Source organism: Neomonachus schauinslandi, chromosome 1 (genome assembly GCF_002201575.2).
Source record: "Neomonachus schauinslandi chromosome 1, ASM220157v2, whole genome shotgun sequence".
NCBI lineage: Eukaryota > Metazoa > Chordata > Mammalia > Carnivora > Phocidae > Neomonachus > Neomonachus schauinslandi.
The window spans coordinates 17,575,082-17,598,784 of NC_058403.1; the positions used below are offsets into that span (position 1 = coordinate 17,575,082).

General features: G+C 36.5%; 1 protein-coding gene across 1 annotated transcript in view; it reads left to right on the forward strand.

Moving 5' to 3' along the window:
• The window catches only part of CYYR1 (cysteine and tyrosine rich 1), a 96,928-nt gene extending 73,572 nt beyond the window's left edge, over window positions 1-23,356 (forward strand). The window contains exons 3-4 of the mRNA XM_021678041.1: window positions 11,082-11,239; window positions 23,124-23,356. Coding sequence (XP_021533716.1) covers window positions 11,082-11,239; window positions 23,124-23,308 — 343 coding nt within the window. The 3' untranslated portion in view covers window positions 23,309-23,356. The remainder of the gene's footprint in view (window positions 1-11,081; window positions 11,240-23,123) is intronic.
• The last annotated feature ends 347 nt before the right edge of the window (window positions 23,357-23,703 follow it).

Sequence of the window (23,703 nt, forward strand, 5' to 3'; positions counted from 1 at the left end):
CTGGTGTTAATTAAATTATTGAATTGATTATTCATAAGTCCTTTGTATTATGCTGTTTTATGAAATGCATTTGTAAGTTGGTCATGTCAGTGAAGAAGGGAAATATTACAGTAGCATTTTTTTTCATATCTCTTATTTACCTCAAACATTATTTAATTGTAAAAGCATGTCAAGGTATCTGTATTAAGTTGCTGTATAGTAATGCAGAGTCTAAAAGTGTGTTGTAAATATTACTGTACCAATTGCAACATTATCAGAATCATGTTTTGCTTATGAAAAGCTATTCATGGAATGAAATATATTATCTCCGAGCCTTGTTATAAACTACAGATTCATAGTATCATTAGAGTGACGACAAATACATTTAACATCTTAATTACAGACTCATTTTGGTACAAATTTTCAGTCTATAATTTCGTTCAAAATTTTTTCATTATCAGCAGGTGGTCAATATCTACCTATGGAGCTAAACGATAGACACCAATAGACATTGACAGAGATTTTGGGAGAACAGAGAAGGAAGCATATGGGGTGTTTTTCCTCCTGACAGGAACTAATTCTCTTACCAATGGAGTGCCTTACAATTCAATTCAATTCTGACACTAAGTCCCTGGAGCTAGCATCAGACTCCACAGGTTTAAGGGCTTAGTCCCACAAGACTGCCCTCAATTCAGATGCCAGGCACAAGTATCAGGTCCCCGAGCTACCCACACTTCCATCTAACTTGGCTGCAAAGTCAGGGATTCCCACAACCCCTTCCTTCAGGTTTGAATCAATGTTAGAGGTCACAGGACTCAGGAGAACACTTACGATAACTAGTTTATTATAAAGGATGCAATTCAGGAACGACAAAATGGAAGAAATGCATAAGACAAGGTTTGGGGGGAGGGGCATGAAGCCTCCAGAACTTCCACGCTCTCTTCAGGTGCTCCCCCCACCAAAGCACTACAGTGTGTTCATCAACCCAGAAGGTCTCTGAACCCCAACATGTAGGGGTTTTTAATGGAGGTTTCTTTGTGTGTGCATGATTAAATCACTGACACTGGTGATTAATCTCGAGCCCCAGCCCCAGCCCCCTTTCCCAAAGGTTATAAGTGGGGCTGAAAATTCCAACCCATTAATAGTGCTTAGGTCCTTCTGGGGCCCAGCCCCCTTCTAAGTGGCCTCCAGCCACCAGTCATTCATTATCATACAAAAGACACTTTTATCATTCCATAGATCCTAAGAGTTTTAAGAGCTGTGTGCCAGGAAACTGGGACAAAGACCAAATATTTATTTTTTACTATACCACAAAGCATGAGTAATTTTTGTATTGAAGTAGCATCCGAAACATACTACAGTAAATACCAGTGGGGGTAATCAAAAAGAATATTTAAGCCTTGCAATTCTTGTGAGGAGTTTCTAACTAATAGAATTAAAAGATCTTCCAAATACCATAGACTGTTAGATTTTCAGTACAAATTGCCCTGACTCTGCAACCACTGGCTTTGTTATAATATCATTAGCGGCATAACTTTTAAGAAAAAGTCATCTAGGGAAAAGCAACATTAATTTATTAGCAAGTGAATCAGATCAGAAGTCAGTACACTTTTTCTACAACAGATGAGAGAGTAAATACTGTAGACTTTAAAGCCATGTGGTCTCACAACTACTCAAGTTTGACATAGTACCAAACCAGTCAGACAACATGTAAAAAAATGGGTTGGGCTTTATTCCAATAAAACTTTATTTGCTAAAACAACTAGGGGGCCCCATGTGGCCCATGGTCTTAGTTTGCTTACTCCTGGAATAAACTGAGTAAAAAAGCATTCACCATAATAAATGATTATAATGGATAATTAAAAAGAGTAATTTGCTTTAACAACCTTGGATTTTTGCCTATTGGTCATTGTATAGAACCAAAAAAAACTGAATGTTTTTATTTAGTACTAAGCTTACAGTTATTAAATACCATGAGAATATAATTATTTCTGAAATTTTTTAGAATTCATGAAAAGTTTTGCAGTAGCTCCCTGAAGACAGAAAATTCTCTTTGCATACATACCCAAATTGTGCTTTATAATCCAGAAATCAGCAGCTAAAGTTAAAAAAATTAACAGCATCAAAAATAAGTTAGATTTCTTTCTTTTTTCAAGAAAAATGCCCTTTCAGGTTTAATTTAATAATAAAGAGGTGCCTATAAGAAATACTTCCACTATATTACAGATTGCCAATGGACACGTGAAAACATGCTCAACATCACTAATCATCCCCTAATCAGCCACTGCAAGATATCACCCTACACCTGTCAGAATTGCCAGTATCAAAAGAAATAGGGGTGCCTGGCTGGCTCAGTTGGAGGAGCATGTGACTCTTGATCTTGAGGTTATGAGTTTGAGCCCCATGTTGGGTGTAGAGATTATGTAAATAAAGAAATACAAGAAATAGGATGTCTGGGTGGCTCAGTCGGTTAAGCATCTGCCTTTGACTCAGGTCATTATCTCAGGGTCCTGGGATTGAGCTCCACATCAGGTTCCCTGCTCAGCGGGGAGCCTACTTCTCCCTCTTCCTTTCCCTCTGCCCCAACCCTGCTCATGCTCTCTCTCTCAAATAATAAATAAAATCTTAAAAAAAAAAAGACATGAAATAAGTGTTTGTGAGAATGTAGAGCCAAAGGAACCCTTGTGCACTCTTAATGCAGCCACTGTGGAAAAGAGTATGACGATTCCTTAAAATATATATTTTTTGTATTTATATATATTATATATAATATGTATATTACATATTTATGTATATTATGTGTTTATATATGTATGTACATATACATACGATGGAATATTACTCAGCCACAAGAAAGGATAAGATCTTGTCATTTGCAACAACATGGATGGGCCTAGAGTGTATAATGCTAAGTGAAATAAGTCTGGCAGAGAAAGACAAATACCATATGATTTCACTCATATGTGGAATATAAAAAATGAAACAAATGAACAGGCAAGAAAAGCAGAAACAGACCCATAAATATAAAAAACAAATGGATGGTTGCCAGAGAGGAGGGAGATGAGGGATGGGCAAAATGGGTGTTGGGGAGTGGGAGGGACAGGCTTCCGGTTATGAAATGAATAGGTCACGGGGATAAAAGGTACAGCATAGGGAATACAGTCACTGGTATTGTGTGATGACAGGTGGTATCCACACTTGTGAGCGTAGCATAACTATAGAGCTGTCTAATCACTATGTTTTCCACCTGAAACTAATGTCACATTGTATGTCAACTATATTTCAATTAAACAAAGAAATACTTTCATTACAAAGAATTTTGTGGGTGATACTTCCATAATAGTTTAATAAATGTGAGTGAGATAGCTTAATTCATTGATTTATTAAAGATTTTTTGAGCACCTTCAATATGAATAGAAATAGATTTGGAATCATATATCTATGTATGTGAATGACATATTACTTTTGCCCTGAAACCTAAGTAATATTAACAGTTGTGTCTTTATAAAGATATTTATCACAGTTTTCATCTCTTCTAAAAAGGTGTTTCTATATTTTACTTTAAAAAAATCACTTCACAGGGTGTCTAGGTGGCTCAGTCAGTTAAGTATCTGACTCTTGATTTTGGCTTAGGTCATGATCTCAGGGTCCTGAGGTCAAGCCCTTTATTGGGCTCTGCACTCAGCAGGGAGTCGGCTTGAGATTCTCCCTCTCCCTCTGCCCCCCCCCCCATTCTCTCTCTTTCTAAAATAAATAAATCTTTAAAAAAATCACTTCACAATTTTAAACAATACCTTTTCCACAGTATTTTATTTTTCAAAAATACATTATCAGAGTAGACATACTTTTTCCTATTCTTCTCTCTAAGTGCAACTTTAGAACCCTAGACATTATATATAAAACAAACAAGAAAAGTCTAAAAGATGAAGAGAAGAGGATTGATCAGCTAGGATCTCATGGCCTGAAGAACACAAGAGTGAGTTCCCTGGGTTTTCTTTTTGCCTCATTTATCCCAGACTTGGAGGTAACTGGCAACCTAGAAACACCAATGGGCACATACAATAAAAGCCCCAACAACAGCCTAATCTCTCTAGCAGCAGCAACCAGAAAGAGGCAGCCTAGCAAGACAGAAAACTTTTAAATAATAACAATTTGACGATAGCCAAACACCGAAGGGAAAAAAAAATACAGCCCACACTACATCTACCAGCAAAGGTCAAGTGGGGAGACCACACAGAACAGAAGAGCTACAAAACATGTGGAGCAAAACCGATGGAAATGAAAGGAGAAAGAGACAAATCTTCAATTATAATTGGAGACTTCAACATCCCTCCCACATCAGTTAGGGAACAACTGGACAGAAAATCAACAAGGATACAGAAGAACTGAACAACCAACTGAATCTAATCAACATTTCTCAAATACCTTATTCAACAACAGGAGAATATACAAAACCCAAAAATACTCCCAAATAAGCATAACCAACTAATTTTTTACAAAGGTGCAAAAACAATGCAATCGAGGAAGGATAGTGTTTTCAAAAAATAGTGCTGGAGCAGTTGGATATCCATGGGCAAAAAACTCAACCTCAAACTCAGCCTGGCACCTTATCCAAAAATTAAACCAAAATGGATCATAGGTTTAAATATCAAACATAAAACTAATAAATCTTTTAGAAGGAAACATAGGAGAAGTCTTCAGAACTTAAGGCTTAAGAATTCGTAGGCATGACACCAAAAGCACAGTCCATAGTAGAAAAAAATTGAAAAATTGGACTTTATTAAAATTTAAAAACTTTTTTCTCTGCAAAAGATTCTGTTAAGAGGATGAAAAGACAAACTACAGACTGAGAAATTGTTTGCAAACAATGTATCTCATAAAGGACTTCTATCTCGAATTTATAAAGAACTCTCAAAAATTCAATAGTAAAAACACAAACAATCCAATTAGAACATGAATAAAAGGCATGAAGAGACATTTCACTGAAGAAGATACATAAGTGGTAACTAAGTCCATGAAAAGATGTTCACCCTCCCTGGCCATTAAGGAAATGTATGTTAAGATCACAATGAGATATCACTACACACCTGTTGAAATAGCTAAAATTAAAAATAATGACAACACCAAATGCTGGCAAGGATGGAGAGAAACTGGATGTCTCATACTCTACTGGTGGGAATATAAAATAGTACAACCATTCTGGAAAATACTTTGGCAGTATTTTTAAAAATTGAACATATTCTTATCAAATAACCCAGCAATCCCACTCTTGGGCATTTTTCCCAGAGAAATGAATACATATGTTCACACAAAACCTGAATATGATTGTTCATAGCAGCTTTATCTGCAAAAGCCCAAACTGGAAATAACCAAAATGTCCTGCAAATAGGTCATGGGTTAACAAAATATGCTATCTCCATATCATGAAATATTATGTATTAGTATGCACAAAAGCTAGGATAGATTCCAAGGGCATATGCTGAGTAAAAAAAAAAAAAGTCCACCTCAAAAGGTCACATACTATATGATTCCATTTGTATGACACTCTTAAAATGACAAAACTACAAAAATGGAGAACAGAGTAGTGATCTGAGCAGTTATTAATGGTGGGGAGGATGGTGGTGGGTGTGACCACAAAGGAGTAGCACAAGGGAAATCTTTTTGATGATGGAGTAGTTTTGTACCTTGCTTGCCATAGTGATTCCATGATCTCTGCATGTGTTTAAATGACACAGAATGATACACACACTTTACACTAATGTCAATTTCCTGATTTTAATGTTGTACCCTAGTCACCTAAGATGTAACCACTGGGGAGTACTACTGGGTGGAGGATACACAGGACCTCTCTGTACTCCTTTTATAACTGTCTGTGAATCTGTAAATATTTCAAAAACAAAAGCTCAAAAAGGGAAATACATATACTCTGCAGTCCATTCTTTCAAAGAAAAATACATTCCCTACATTTTTTCAAGATTTTTATGACGCCAAATTTCTCGAGTTAATAGATTCTCTCTTTCCGACAGTTGACAAAACCAAATTATTTATATGCCAGAAGGTTACTGTTTATTGTTTCTTTTAATTAATAATGGAGTAAATAATTCTATAAATGTACTTGCCATGTCTTTAGTAACTAATTTACAGTTGCTAATGGGTATCAAAAGATCAAGGACACCAAAATCATGATTTAATCAGAAGCCTCATTTAACACATTAGTTGCAACCTAATTACTGACCTCAGAAGCAGGCACTTTTGCTGGAGCTGCCAACAGGAAAACAAAATGTGACTAATTTTCTACTTTCCTCTATTTAAAAAGTGAATTAATGAATATAAATATGTCCCAATTTGATATCTTAACAGCTTCCATAACACTTACTTTGGAAACTCTATGCCTGAATAATTGGGCCATTGATTATTTCTGGAACATAAATTAAGCCCTCCAAATCAATCTTATTTCGACTTCAAAATTACAATAAAAAGGTTTCCAGATTACTTTTGGTTTACTTATTTCAAATTATCTCCTTTGATACATCTCTCTTTTTTTTTATTATGTTATGTTAATCACCATACATTACATCATTAGTTTTTGATGTAGTGTTCCATGATTCATTGTTTGCATATAACACCCAGTGCTCCATGCAGTACGTGCCCTCTTTAATACCCATCACCAGGGTAACCCATCCCCCACCCCCCTCCCCTCTAGAACCCTCAGTTTGTTTCTCAGAGTCCATAGTCTCTCATGGTTCATCTCCCCCTCCGATTTCCCCTCCTTCATTCTTCCCTTCTTGTTATCTTCTTCTTTTTTTTTTTAACATATAATGTATTATTTATTTCAGAGGTACAGGTCTGTGATTCAACAGTCCCACACAATTCACAGCGCTCACCATAGCACATACCCTCCCCAATGTCTATCACCCAGCTGCCCCATCCCTCCCACAACCCACCACTCCAGCAACCCTCACTTTGTTTCCTGAGATTAAGAATTCCTCATATCTGACAAATGAGTCCAAGGGTACAGATATTTCATGATATGAAATTTGTCTTTCTCTGATTGACTTATTTCACTCAGCATAATACCTTCCAGTTCCATCCACGTCATTGCAAATGGCAAGATTTCATTCCTTTTGATGGCTGCATAATATTCCATTGTATATATACACCACATCTTTATCCATTCATCTGTCGATGGACATCTTGGCTCTTTCATACATCTCTCTTTTTTGAAAAGGCTTATTTATTAAGCTTCTGGACTCTACCATTTTTTAATTACTAATCACAGCACATCCAAATATGTCTCACATTCTGCTTTCATAATTTACTAACATAGTTAAAATGTGTGTAGGAATATTTTAAAAGAGTCTGTTGGAATTTTTAGTGGTATCCTTTTTTTTAAGAGTGGGAAAAGTCATAAATAGAAAATCTCTTGTGAAAAGTACAAATACAGGTTCACAACTCCTTATCTGCAATTTTGAAATCCTCAAAACAAAACAAAACAAAAAACAACTCTCGAAAGTGAAATGTTTTATGTAACTGACTTGGTGGCAAGACTGGACCCAAAGGAACCTAAGGCTTTTTTCTAGGCTCTATGTAATCTATGGCTGTTAATATTCTCTTCTTTACTGCAGAAATGTAAATGTATGTGTGCTCAGGATTGTATCCTGAGCTGGCCCTGGAAGTGTCCTACAATATATGATATATGTACAATATTCCCTTTCCAAAATCTTAAAATTTCTGACCTATGAGATAGATCTGGCCCCAAAGGTTTGGAAAGAGAATTACAGACCTGTCTTAGAAAAGTGTAGGATAGATATGTATATGGCACAAAAATAAGAAATTATTTACCTGACAAATGAGTCTAGGGGTACAGATATTTCATGATACGAAATTTGAGAGGAGAGTCAGATAAGCGTCAAGCTGACCTTCATTTAATTAATAAGAAAATTAGGGGGGTGGGAGGTGTTCAGCAACTTGCCCAAAGAACAGTTGGAACCTAGGCAGTCTGGCTTTAGAAATCATGCTTTTATTTTTTTTAAAGATTTTATTTATTTATTTGACAGAGAGAGACACAGCGAGAGAGGGAACACAAGCAGGGGGAGTGGGAGAGGGAGAAGCAGGCTCCACGCAGAGCAGGGAGCCCAATGCAGGGCTCGATCCCAAGACCCTGGGATCATGACCTGAGCCGAAGGCAGACGTTTAACGACTGAGCCACCCAGGCACCCCTAGAAATCATGCTTTTAAACCACAAAAATGTTGTTACTGAAGACTTCTTCTGAATGGCCCCACTGTCACAGCAGAGTGAGACTGAGTCTCTGACCTAAAAGCACCAGGATCTTACGGAAATTCATACCTTTAGAGGTAAAACCTTAGGCTCCGGCAAAGTGTCACGCTGGCTCGTACATGAAATTGGAGGATCCTTTTAAGGGGAAAAATGAACAGCCCCAACGAAATAACTATGGGAACTCTGAGACTGTGGATTTCACCTGTGCAATGGTAGATGGCCACAGTGAACTTCCAAGCAGCTCTTCTGTGCCTCTTTTTTTTAAAGAGCAGAAGATTCAGGATCACCAGACATTTAAGGAAAATGTCAAACATGAAACAGATCAAAATAATCAATAAAAAGGAAACTAAACAGGACAGAAGAAATACAAAAAGTAGAGAAAGTTTAAAAATATATATGTCATTATTACCTTCAGGGATTAAGAGGAGAAACTATATCAATGAAAGCAAAACAGGACACTATAAAATAGGGAGGTAGGTACCCTGGAGGATAAGATAGAGCACCCAGAAATTAACCGTATACTAGCTGAAAGTTCAACAAAACTTTGGAAGGTAAAGTCAATGAAGTTCCCCAGAGAGTAGTTCAAGAAAACAGAGATCAGAAAAATTAGAGAAGTTATCCCGAAAGTTCTTTCAGAATAGGCTTCCAGAAAGAGAAACAGATAAAATGGTGGAAATGAAATTATCCATTTATAGCACAGTTTCAAGAACTGAAGAATGAGTCTCCAGACATGAAAAATCCTAAGGGACTGGAAAAATAATTAAAAAAAAAATCCAAGCACATTATGCAATTTCATAATAGTAGTAGTAAAAAGAAAATGTTAAGAACTTCTGATAATTGTTCAAAAATTTTCTAAGACCTTGGTGGGGGGGGTGGGAAAACAACAGACATATGGAAAGATGGGAACTCATGGAAATTCCTTAAACAAAGTAAGTGTAAGAGAAATGAAACGTAACCATGGTGCCTTGCTTGGCTCAGCAGTAAGCAATGAGTTGGTAATATAAACTGATGACTGATTTAACCAAGGATAAAGTTTGTCTGTGGGATCTAAATTCCCAAATACTGTAAGAGGAGCCAACAGATAATATGTAAATACAAAATTTAAAAAAATAAAAGAATGTAATTGTATTACTGAGAAATAGGAAGAAAGTTACTAAAACAGGGGTGCCTGGGTGGCTCAGTCGGTTAAGTGTCTGATTTCATCTCAGGTCAGGATCTCAGGGTCCTGGGATTGAGACCGGCATCAGGCTCCAAGGTCAGCAGGGAGTCTGCTGGTCCCTCCTCCTCTGCCCCTCCCTCTGCTCATGCTCACGCGTGCTCTCTCTCTCTCAAATAAATAAATAAAATCTTTAAAAAAAAAAAAAAGGTACTGGGGCGCCCGGGTGGCTCAGTTGGTTAAGCGACTGCCTTCGGCTCAGGTCATGATCCTGGAGTCCCAGGATCGAGTCCCGCATCGGGCTCCCTGCTCGGCAGGGAGTCTGCTTCTCCCTCTGACCCTCCCCCCTCTCATGTGCTTGCTCTCTCTTATTCTCTCTCTCTCAAATAAATAAATAAAATCTTTAAAAAAAAAATAAAAATAAAAATAAAAATAAATAAATAAAAAAAATTTTTAAAAAGGTACTAAAACAATGTTTGAAAGAGCTGAAATGGTTACTTCTGGGGACGGGATACCCAAATTAGAAAGTAAAAATTTTCTTCATTTTTTCATATCTATAAGATAATCACTATATATACATTCAAAAATTTGAAATTTAAAAATACAATTTTCTCCTTGCAATCATTCTATTAATACTGGTATTGTTGATATTTGCCTTTTCATTTGTAGTATTATTATTGAGTTAACCATCTATCATGAACATTTCACCTCAATACACGTGGACCTCTTCACCCTTTTCAATCACTGTATAGGATTCATTCTCTGGTCTATCATTATTATTTTTTCTTTTTTGTCATTTGGATATTAGAGTGTTTCTGATATCTTGCTATCAGCAACAATATATTGGCAAACATTCTTATTACATTATTTGTGCCCACATGTGCTGTCTTTCCTCAGAAAGCATTGCTAGAAATGATACTGCTGGTTGAAAATCTACATCTTTTCACAAAGATTTCTCCATTACTTTCCAAAATGTGAACAAATGTAGACTCCTACAAATCATATTATCTACACATAATGGTAATGTTGACTCTTGCATGCAGTATTTTTTCTTTCTATGATTTTGTTGTGAGAGATAAAACCTGGAGAAAAACATAACATTAACAGAATAGAGGTTTTGCTTGCATTGCTCCTGAATTTAATGAGAATACCATTTGTCATAACTGTTTTCTGAATAATTTCTTAAAAAAACATTTGGTTTGTTTTTCTCTGTTCTGTTAAGAAAAAAAAATTCCAGTTCTACTTTGTGAATAGTTTTAAGAAAGATAAATGTTAAATTTTATTTACTATTTTGACATTTATCAAGTTGTTTTCAGTTAATGTGTACTCACAGACAATAAATTCTTTGCTGTTCAAGTTAACAGCAGAATGGTTTTTTAAATTATTATTTTAGAGTGTATCTGAATAATTGTGTTTTGTATAAATACACGGATTTCTAAGATCAGAATCTGAATGATAGGTTAGATTCCCTGAGAGCTTATAACTTTTTCTTATTTACTGAAATACACAAGACGATTTACTTGACTGATTCAGGGAATCATCTTTTTTTTTTTTTTTTACATTATCCTTAAGGAGATTCACCAAAGAGGATTTGTCATAGTCACGGATGTGTATTTGAAAGGCTTATGAGCTTTTTCAACAAATGTACTTTTGTTTTCCTTTTTTTAGGGGTACAGCAATTGCTGGCATAGTGTTTGGAATTGTATTCATCATGGGGGTCATCGCTGGAATTGCCATATGTATCTGCATGTGTATGAAAAACAACCGCGGGACCCGCGTGGGCGTCATCAGGACCACCCACATCAACGCCATTTCCTCCTATCCTGGTAAGCACAATCGCTCACTCCTTCTGAAAGAAGAGTCAGATTTGTTAGTTACGCTTTACTCCTTGGACAGAGGAAACATTGAAGACTTTCAATGCAATGATCTCCAAGAATGTAGGGCATTTCTAAATTAATGTAGACTGAAGCTCTAGCTTTCCATGAAGATTACTTAGATCCAAGTAATAAAATCTAGCTCATATTTGAAGGTATTCATATTTTTAATGCTTGTCTTATTGACTACAATTCCCAACCAGCCAGAGTTAAGAGAAATAGACAGTTCACACCCACTTTACCTGCCAAAGTTCTGAGTAGTAATTATAAAGTGTAAGTGACATGTCTTAACAAACTGGCATCTGATTTAATAGGTATGTATGTCTTAAGAAAAAGGATTGAATAAAGTTTTTATGTGTCCTATGTATGCAAGGAAAACAGTTTTAACATAATATGAACATTCTCAACAAAGAACAAAGGTGATACATTAAGAGTTCAACACGTTATTTGTTGAGAATCTGCTAGAAGTTCTACATATAAATATATTGAATACATATGACTCCATAAACAAAATACTGCAATTTGCATTAGGTAATTGCTCAGTAGTGCTTTCTAAGACAGTCTGTATATGTACCATTTGACATATAAAAAGGAGTCAAGTTTTGAATTTAACACATTCTTAGAAAGATAATTTCCTATCCACAGCCATGTCCTTCCTCAGCCCCTTTAGAGAAGAGTGTCCCTTTTACATGCAATCTGCCCCATGTTTCAATTCCCTAATGACCCTTCCTCTCTTAACTTGTTCCCTATCATCTTCAACTTAAGGGAACAAATTTCAGATGAATGTGAGAATGATCATTTCTCCTGTTCCTCTTTTGTCAGTTCCTCCTCTTCTCCAATATCCTCATTGGAGTGTCTCGAGGATCAGACTTGTGTCTTTTTCTAGACTGTATCTACACTTACTTCTTTGGTTATATCATTTGGCCTCGTGGTATTAAGTACTATTTATATGCTAATACCTCCCAAAATTATAAATTTCCATTCTGAACCTCCTTCCTGAATTTCAGATGCATTTGTCCCACTGCCTACTGGACATCTCAGATTGGATGTCTTATAGCTATCTCAAGTTGAACGTGTTCAATGCTATACTTCTGATCATCACCCCAAACCTCCACTCACAGCCTTTATCCTCTCAACTGATGGCATCTCTGGACTTCTAGTAGCTCAGGCCAAAACCTTGGAGTCATCTTTGACTCCTCGCCTCTGTCAAACCTATGTGCAACATGCTAGGAAAACTTCCAGTCCCATCTTCAAAGTGTATATGTATCTGACTACTCACAGTCCCCATTGCTCTTTCCCTGGTGGGAGCCACCCTCAGCTCTCACCTGCTTTGCTGTGATAACATCCTAACTGCTCTTCCAGCAGCTACCTTTGGCCCTCAGGGGTCTATTCTAAACCCAGTAGCCAGATTGAGCCTTTTAAAGTAGATGTCAAATTATATCATTCATCTGTTCAAAATCTTCCAATGGCTTTCCATTTTCTCCAGAGAAGGAAAAAGCCAGTGGTTCCTCATTTTATCCAGAGTAAAAAGCAAATTCCTAACCAGGGCCTGCAAGGCAATGCATGAATTTGCTCCTCTTTTTATTTCTCTGAGTTCATTTTCTTCTCTACTCCCTCTTGCCACTCTGCCTCCAGTCACACACTTTTGTGAACAAAGAAACACACTCCACGTGCTCTGTGAACACAACGGGACACACTCCCATCTTAAGGCTCTGCCTAGAACATGGACTCCCTCACTTAATTCAACTTTTTGATCAAAGATCACCTCCTGAATGAGGCCTGCTCTGTTCTATTTAAGATTGTATTATATCCCAGCCATCAAAAAAAATGAAATCTTGCCATTTGCAACGACATGGATGGAAGTAGAGAGTATTATGCTGAGCGAAATAAGTCAGTCAGAGAAAGACATGTATCATATGATTGCACTGATATGAGGAATTCTTAATCTCAGGAAACAAACTGAGGGTTGCTGGAGTGGTGGGTTGTGGGAGGGATGGGGCAGCTGGGTGATAGACATTGGGGAAGATATGTGCTAGGTGAGCCCTATGAATTGTGTAAGACTGTTGAATCACAGACCTGTACCTCTGAAACAAATAATACTTTATATGTTAAAAAAAAAAAAAAAAAGATTAAGTAGGAAGGGAAAATGAAGGGGGGGAATCAGAGGGGGAGATGAACCATGAGAGACTATGGACTCTGAGAAACAAACTGAGGGTTCTAAAGGGGAGAGGGGTGGGGGGATGAGTTAGCCTGGTGATGGGTATTAAAGAGGGCACATATTGAATGGAGCACTGGGTGTTATACGCAAACAATGAATCATGGAACACTACATCAGAAACAAATGATGTGATGTATGGTGATTAACACAACATAATAAAATAAAATTTAAAAAAAAATTTAAAAAAAAGATTGTATTATATCCCTCCCCATTGTGTCCTCCGTAGCCTACTCTATTTTTTTCCAGAGTGCTTTTAATCTTCTAAGATACCATATAGTTTGTCCAGTTGTTATATTTATTGTTCATTGTCCATCCCTTCCTCCTAGCTCCACAAGGCAGGAATCGTGATCTATTCTGTTCACCACCCAATCCCAATTATAATACCAGGACTGGCACATAACGGGCACTCAGCAGACACATCTGAACAAGTGAGGAACACAACTCATGACAAGATCTGATTTAGATATATATCAAAACCCAAGGAATTTATCTTAAATTCCACCCTGGAATATGTAACTTTTACTCACTACAAAAGCAATTCACAATTTTTCTTTCCAACTTACTAAAAATATTGTTGGGATTAGTGTAATGATGTTAGAACTAAGGTATAAGGAAAAAATAGGGGGAACTATTTTTTATTCTTCACATCTCCCCATTTTTACCTGGTCAACCCATAAGTCAAGAAAACAGAGGAGAGTTGGGAGACATTAATTGGAGAGAAGATAACATTCCAGATACACTTTTGCTCAATCAAAAAAAGTTTAGTTAAAATTGAACATTAAACACTTTAAAACATTAAAAAATATTTTTTATAAAATTAGAAGAGAAGATACAAAATATTTTAATGTGAGGGCTTGTGTTTTCCTGGGTTTGAGGTTTCTATTTCATGCATGGAAACATGTTTTTAAAACTTTAGAGTGGCATCATTTACACTGGCAGATCACAGCAGCATGTTACATTTTCAGTAAATGCATTGTTCTGGGAACTGAATAATGTGAGAAACATCATAAACCTTATGGTGGAAGCATTTTTACCACAAAAAAGCTAGATCTTCAGAAAGCATAATGTGCTGATTACTTCTCATTTCCTTCTCAAAGTCACTAATTAAGCTTTTACTTAAAAGATAGGAAAAAACACAGAGCAGGTATTGAATGCTTTTCAAAATCTTTCATCCTTGGAAATATAAAATATTTTTATCCACAATAATTAATTAACTTTGTGATAAATGAGATAACAACTCAATTTATTGTATAGTAGTCCTTCAGCCTGGGGGCCACATAACATGAGTAGAAAATAATTTAGCCAAGATAATATTCCTTGGTGAAAGTCTTGGTGAAAGTGCTCAGTGGGGATACCTACAGTGGAGATTATTGCTGTGCCCTGGGGAGGAGATTACTGAGAAAATGTGATCTGCTACACCTGATCATTTGTTGGACAGTGATCTTCCAAAATAGTTTTTTATTCCTGTTATGTTGGGTAGAATGAACAGTGTCTTGTTCAAATACAATTATTTAAAAAAACTGCTAGTGTGAAAAAAAAATTATTTGTCAAGTCTTATATTTCCAATAATCTTCAGAATTTCAATGTAAATAAAAGAAAGTGATCATGTTAACCCTTAAAAAAAATAGATTTGGATGATACACACTTGAAAGAAAACAATACAGAAAGACTGTAACAGAAGGCTTGGCAAAAATGTAAAAATCAAATGATTTTTAACCAAAATTCCTTTGGTTAAAGGAAAACAAGAGATTTCAATGCTATCAAGAAATTTGTGATCTGAAGTCCATTATTGAGTCCCCTCGTGATTGATAGATGATGGATAGATGATATAGATAGATAGATAGATAGATAGATAGATAGATAGATAGATAGATAGATAGATGATAGATAGATAATAGATGATAGATAGATAGATAGATGATAGACAGATTTAGGTAAATCATGGAGAAAGAGGGGAGGTTCTGGGGAACAGAAAAATGACAAAGGATACATATTGAAAGGAATTGTGGAATTGGAAAAATCATCATTTTAAAACCATCATAAGAAAAGTTTGGGACAAGAGTCATTAATGGGCATTAAATTTGGGGGGAGAGGTTGCAGTGCGGCAGGACATTTGCATGGTCTTAAAGTGTCTTACCCCCAGATTTGTTGCTAGTTATAAAGAGAAAAAATAGTAACTACATAGTGGAGAAACCAGACAACACCTTGACCAGGGGGTAAAGATTAACATCACCAAAAAAGGACAGATGGACATCTTGCACCGTTGGGTGTTAATTACTCTGAGGATGATACAACTTCACGTGTGTAGGATTCTGGCTGAAAGTTCACAGCCTGAGTCTAAACATGAGAAAAGATCTGACAAACCCAGGTTAAGGAACATTCTATAAAATAACTGACTTGTAGTCTTTAAAATCTTTGGAAATATTTCATTAAGAAATCAAAACTCTAGAGGCACCTGGGTGGCTTAGTCAGTTGAGCATCCAACTCTTGGTTTTGGCTCTGGTCATGATCTCATGGATCATGGGGCCGAGCCCCGAATAGTGCTCCATGCTCACCCGGGAGTCTGGTTGCAGATTCTCTCTGCCCCTCCCCCCCACTCATGCACGTGTGCATGATTTCTTTCTTTTTCTCTCTCTCTCTAAGATAAATAATTTTAAAAAAAGAAATAAAAACTTTATTTGCATCATTGAATTCACAAATGAGGGCTGCCTTATTAGTATATGTACTGAACATGTGAAGACTTTCGTGTACTCATCAAAGGATTTGGTGATATGAGGATATTCTCTTCTGATTGTGCCTATATTCTTACTGAAATTAGAAGCAAGTCTTATCCTGAAAGTGAGGTAAGGAGATGCTTGTAGATAAGGAATCTCAGAGAATGGAGGGGTGGTGAAATACCTACAGGAATGCATAATTTCCAAGCAATGCCAAGAGTCTCCACACTTAAGAATATACTCTTTCATTGAAAATGAGATCAGTCAGTATGATTGTGCATTTTTCTCTAGCCACATGAAGCTCCTAGATACAAGTCTGGGAGAGCCAAAACATTGAATTTAATCAAGATTGGAGTTTTGTCAGGAAACGGGGAGAAAAGGAGATAAGAAAGTTGATGATAAATGCACAGAAATAATTTTAGTGATGGACCATAAATCTAAGCTGAATAAAGAAAGACATGAAGACAGGAAAGAGGTGACATTGGTTTAAATTAACTTTTTTAAATGTCATCAGTAAAACTGGAAATCTAGGTGAGATTCAAGATACATTGGAATGTGTATTCTAGAAAGATAAAGAGTAGTGGTCAGATTTACATAGGTACAAGGGTGAGAAAAAGATTTTTAACACAAAGAAGTCCAGATATTTAAAAAATGATTAAAGAAAACAACTTAATGATACGAACAGACTGTTTAATACTTCATGAAGTGGATGGTCTTTGTACAGAGAACTGCAAAATAGGTGGAAGGCAGGGAGCTTTTACAGGATAAAGATAAAAAACAAGAGAAGAACAGAAAATATCTGATTGGCTTGGGCCACATAGTTAACCTTGTTTGGGGTGAGAAGGAACAGGAAGTAAGTATAGAGCTCAGAGTTGGCTTGATATTTGGGGATTAGCTGAGTGGATATACTAAGTTTCCCATCAAGTGGAGCTTCACAGGGACATGAAAGCTATCTAAGTTTTGGTTTGCTACTGTGGCACCCTGGGCAGGAGCAAGCTCCATCTTGGGGCTAGAAATTTACTTCAACATATGAATGTTGAAATCATCAAGAATACTAATAAAAGTTATGTTGCAGAGAAAGATAATGGGCCTGATGCTAAATCTTCAATGAATGAGAGTCTAGGGCAGAGCACACCACAGATATTAACAAGGAGGAGTAGAAAGTAGTATAATCTCATGGTGTGTGCTACAAAAGAGCTCAGGTTTTTAAGGAGAGAATATAGACCATAGTTTGAAAAATGGCTGTGAGAATCCCAGAAAACACCCAGGGCACCTTCTGGCCTTACAGGATGTAGGATGTGGGGGGAAAGAATACTTCTGATTTAGTACTGCTGCAGAGGAAGCTGCCCTCTCGGGAAAATCTGACTTTAATAGGTGCAGTAAATGTCCACTTCTGCTCTCTGAACTACTCTCTCATGCATTCTTCTCTCTTCTCAAAGCTAAAAAAACAAAACAACAACAACAACAACAACAAAAACCTTACTTTTCTCACTCTAAGTAGATTTCATTTCTCTGGAAAACAGACACAATTAGAAGAGGACTTCCTCATATTCTGAGCTAGAGTCACATGTAAAGAGATGGAAAAGAGAGGACACAAAGGGCTTTTCCGAGGACAGACATAGTGGTCTCTTGAGCACAGTGAAAGGGGGTGGGGAAAGTTTAGAAAATTAATGAGATTTTATGTGTAAAGCCTTCCAGAGTTAGAGGTCTACAATGAAAGATGTTCTAAGAGCTTTTCCTCATGGTAACAGAGGAATGTAAAATATGACTGGACTTGTCTTGATATTATCTGAGGGGAAGGGGAGTGACAGCTTCTAATAGTATCATCCTTTTGGGAACTACATCTTAAGCCACTGTTGAGGAGAAATGGGCAGGATTGGGTCTTTGTGGTGGGAGTGGAGGCAGTGGAGGTCTTGCTGGGAGCTCTGTGGGTTTCTGCTCCGAGTAAGGTTCAAGGAAACTGTGAGTAGTGTGGTTTGGGGGAGGGTGGAGGAGAAGGTTTGCTCCTAGCAATAATATTAGAAGTTGTCTTTAAAAATGTCATAAGCTAGGAATGCCTGGATGGCTCAGTCGGTTGAGCGTGTGACTCTTGGTTTCTGCTCAAGGCATGATGTCATGGGTTGTGGGATCGAACCCCGCATGGAGCTGCGTGCTCAGCCGAGAGTCTGCTTGAAGATTCTCTCCCTCTGCCCCTCCTCCCACTTGTTCTCTCTCTCTAAAGTAAATAAATAGATCTTTTTAAAAATCTCATAAGCTAATGCTAAGGTGTATTAAAAGACAAATTGAGGCATACTAGACATTTTAAGAGTTTATTTGAGCAAAAATTGATTTGAATCAGATAGCACCATACTGGAAATGATTAGGAGTTCCCTGCCTTATACAGAGAAAATGTAGAAGCAAAGAAAGGAAATTATTTCACTGGCTATAGCTTAAAGCCTAGTTGGCAATTTGTGACTGGTTGTCCTTAGTGTTTTGATTTTGTAACTTTGAAGCATTTACAGGCTTACATTTTGGTTTACTCACTATGACAATAGAGCCACCTCAGTATAAGAGTCTCCTTGTTTAATTAATTTAACAGGTGGTGATCATATTGCAGTATATAAATATATCAAATCAATATGTTGTACACCTTAAACTTGCATGATGTTATATGTCAATTATATCTCAATAAAAATTTTTTTAAACATGTCAAAAAAAGTCATGAGATTCACCTGTCCTACAGATATTAAAACCATTTAAATTAATAAATAATTAAAATGAGGTGTTAATGGTATAAAAAGATATGTCTTGATCATTGGAACAGAACTAGTACATTAAAATTTAACAAACTAAAGGAGAGATAACAAACAATGTGAAAAATGAGGATTAAGAAACCACATAGATAATTTGGCTTAGCTAAAATTTAAAACTTAAGAAAAATAAACTTTGACACAAAAATACACCAAATAAAATAACAGATATAAGGAAACTTTAAATATATAAATAGAAATAGTTTGGCTATGAATCAGATATCCAAAAGAGAAGACAAATTTTTGAGTTTAACAATAGAGAAAAGATAAAAAAGATAACCATATATTTTGTTAGATACAAGTTTTAAATTTCAGTATGTCAGTAAGTAAAAATAATATAATTAACCATTTTGACAGTTATTTTTAGAAAGATACCTAGAAAAGATACATACCTTTGTATACTTGTTTATATCTTGTTATCTTAATTATATCTTGATTCTAATTAAGATTCCAGTTTTTAAACTACCAGTCCAAAACAAACAACAATTACCCAATAAACAGTAGGGGCACCTGGGTGGCTTAGTTGGTTGAATGTCTGACTCTTGGCTCAGGTCATGATCTCAGGATCATGGTCTCAGGGTCATGAGATCGAGCCCCACATTAGCTCCAAGCTCAGCGCAGTCTGCTTATCCCTTATCTCCCCACCTGCCCCGCTTGCTCTCTCTTTCAAATAAATAAATAAAATCTTTAAAAAAGAAAAATGTTAAGTAAACTACAGACAGTAAACAAGTTGTAGAACAATGTCAAATCTAGCTACTATCAAAGAAATATAAAATAAAGAACTATTTTTTAACGTTAAATTACCAAAATATTAAATGATAACCAGTTAGTTGATTCCTGGAATCTTATTCTAAAGAACTAATTCAAAATAATAATAAAAAAGTCAATGTGTGAAAAGGTAATCATCTTTCCATTACTTATAATAATAAAAAATTGTTAATCTCAAAATAAGTGAACAGTCAGAATAATAGGCAGCCATTAACAATAAAGTTTATGAAGAATATGTAGCAGAATGAAAAAGACTGTTATAATCCAAAGTAAAAAAGCATATACTCATTTTACATGACTACAAGGGTATAAAAACCACAAATGACTAGAAGAGATTATATAAAGATGCTACTTGTTAAATCGTGGTGGCAAAATTATGGATGATTTTCCTCTGTTTCCAAATTTTTAAAAATAATGTTGTATAGGTTTTGGTAACACCGTGCATCTTCCCTTTATGTTTGCTTCAGAGATGTTGGCCTGAGTGGGTGAAAAACAATAAATTTCTTTTATGAATTTCATAGCATCCCTAAATTTTGTAATATTGTAGAAAACTATAATGACATTAAGGATAAATGGCATATTTGCTGTACTTAAGAGAGTTGGAATATTGATGATGAAAGAATTTCAAAGACACCATATCTCCAGCTGCATCCATACGTCTTCGAAAGATGCTTTGACCTTTAAGAAAGAACAAAACCTTTTAGAGTTAATCAGGAATTTTCTAAAATTGATACCTTGAAAAGTTTACTTCCTAGTGAAACCTTATTATCTGAAAAAAAGAAAGAAAGCAGAGTCCACAGTTATATAAGTCTTATTTTAAAATGTCTTCTAGTAGCTAATACTATAAAAGATGTGCCATGTTTATTTCATGATGGATAGTCCTCAAAATATTGCTCTTCTGCATATTATCACTTTATCAAAATTCAAAAGCTATATGAGTAGAGGGCCATATGAATCTAATCATATCTTAAATTTTCATGTTCAACAAGCAGCTGTATAAACCATAGGGAATCTCACTGAAATGTCCTCTAGCAGTTTTAATGCAGATGGCAAAATACAAACGCTTTGTTACTGAAGCATAACTAGACACCACGGCTTCATGACAGAGAATGATGCAATCTGTAGACTCTTTCAGCGTGTGCTCCACAAGTGGGAGGCAGGAAAAAGCTTCAACATAAAAACAGCTTAGAACCACATGCTTATAAGAAAAGTTCAATACGTATCCAGCTGTAACTTCTTATTTTACATGGAGCCTGTATTTCTTGGCTTGGATGAAGTATATTCTAAATCTCTTTGTCTTAGTCCTCCTGGATATAATGAAGCAAAGGAGTGGGTGTAATGCAGAGGGAATGTGTGTTTAGACTCCACAGGAGTTGTTCCATTTTGTTATAGAAAACAAAGCTTTTTTTTATTTACTTTATTTTTTTATTTTTAATTTTAATTTTAATTTTTTTTAAAGATTTTATTTATTTATTTGACAGAGAAAGACACAGCGAGAGAGGGAACACAAGCAGGGGGAGTGGGAGAGGGAGAAGCAGACTCCCTGCCGAGCAGGGAGCCCGATGCGGGACTCGATCCAGGGACTCCAGGATCATGACCTGAGCCGAAGGCAGTCGCTTAACCAACTGAGCCACCCAGGCGCCCAGAAAACAAAGCTTTTGCTAGCCCAGCCTCAAGTGTTTAAAGCAGCCTTAGAGAAGCTGAATACAGCTGTCCTCTGCTATGAGCCCTTCACCGGGAGACTTGCAAAGCCTTTGCTCAGTAGAGCAGTCCTCAGAGGACATCCCACCCAGTTCTCTGTCTCCATTTTCCTCTTTTCTCAGGTGACCCAATTCTGTGTCCTCACATCCCTGAGTATAGGCAGATCAGTAGTGGTTCAAATCATCAAGCTCCTGGTAAAACAAGCCAAATTAAAGGGATCCAGAAGAAACATTGTTAGTGTTTGCAAATAGGGTGAAGCCCTATGTTTTTGCATGTATATTGATCAGAACACTACCATAATCTTATTGGTAAGAGCACAATTTAGATGACATTTTATTTATTTTTTTATTTTTTTAAGATTTTATTTTAAAGTAATCTCTACACTTAATGTGGGGCTCAAACCCACAACCCTGAGATCAAGGGTCTCATGCCCCACCAGCTGACCAGCCAGGCATCCCTAGAAGATATTTTAAAAATAAGTTTATTGAAATGTTGCTTGTTCTTTTCTGCCATTCTAATGTTTAAAAATCTTGGCCATTTATTTGCATTATTATGACACTAGTCTTGTGATTTAGGCTACATTCATAGTAAGCAATTAAGGCATGCCAGTTTCCAACCAGCATCATGATCTTGATGATAATTCAAATACTGGCAAATCATCAGAGGGGTTGCTCAGATGTTGCAGAATGATTGGTTCTTGAAGACATGGAATACTCAAGGGGTACCTCTCTTCCAACCCTTGACATGGGACTGAGATCACTACAAAATAGACCCCAATACATGGTCATAATGAAGTGTACTAAATGTGATTTAAAACACACTGACATATATTACAGTAAAAAAATAATTTAAGAAACATTTTCAAATAATATTTAGAAAACTAAGTTCTTCATTCCCATCCACAAATGTGCTTGCCCATCCTCGCTTTTTTTTCTTATTCCTATAATGGCTCCAAGACCTTCTAAGTTACTGGAGTCTAATAAATGGTGCCCAATACCTGGATGTCTTCTTTCACTCTCCACCTCTTTCTCTACCTACCTAGTCATCACCGAAGCACTCAGCTGCTCAAGGTCTCTTATGATTTTCCCTCCCAATGCCATGAGTCGTTTATAATCCTTCACATATGCTATTACATCATCTCTCCTTTTCTTCTGCTCACTTCAATCCATACTGCTGAGAAAATCACCCTCCCAAGCATATTCACTAGCATATTCAAAAAATCTTTGGTAACTGCACATCACACACTCCTTATGTGAAAGTCAAAGTCCACCATGATGATGATACCATCAGATTTCTCAACACTTCCCATTTCCCCCTTCCATGTACTTTTTGCTTTCAACAAAAGTGCTCTCCTGCTTGTGCTTTTGTTCAATCTGGAATTAGCGCCTAGTCTTTTCTTTATCTGCCCATTTAGCATCCTGTTTCCAAGAAACTTTCCCTAAGCAACCAATTCTAAACATTTTGGCCAATGGTACCACTTTTTGTAGCACTCGCCCTTTCATACACGTGTCCTCAAACCAATAAAACTAAGATTTTTGCAGGCAAAAATTATGCCCTGTCCCAAAGCACTCAGCCCAGTGGTTTAAACATGGTAGACACTCAAATATTTGCTAAATGCCTGATGCCCTTTACTTTTTCTTTTTCAGTGGCACCACCCCCCTATAGTTATGACCATGAGATGGAATACTGTGCCGACTTGCCACCTCCCTACTCCCCGACCCCACAGGCTTCAGCACAGCGTTCTCCACCCCCTCCTTACCCTGGAAATTCAAGAAAACAATCCTTCTCCCAGAACAGAATATGTGCCAATCAGAGATCTTGCCTGGAATAAAATGCCTCTACTCAGAAACAGGAAAGGATTGCTCTAAGGAATACTTTTTTGGGTCAAACAATATGTCAGGTGGAATATCCAGGCTAAGAAATACTGAGTTTTTACCCCTCTCTGAGCTGACCCCATCTGGAGTACTGTTTGGTTCAATGGTATCACATTTGAAGAGATGTACTGATCAATGCAATCACATTCAGAGAAGAGTAATGAGACAGACAAAACATCTGAAAATCATATTGCTTAAGGAAACTACAATATTGATCCTGGAAAAGAGAAGAATGATGTAAGAGAGGAGAATAGCCTGGAGTACATAAGGAAACAACTATATTCTGTGTAGCTTTAAAAGTCAGAACTAGAATTATTCATTCTTTTGTTCATCATTAAATACTGTTCAAGTG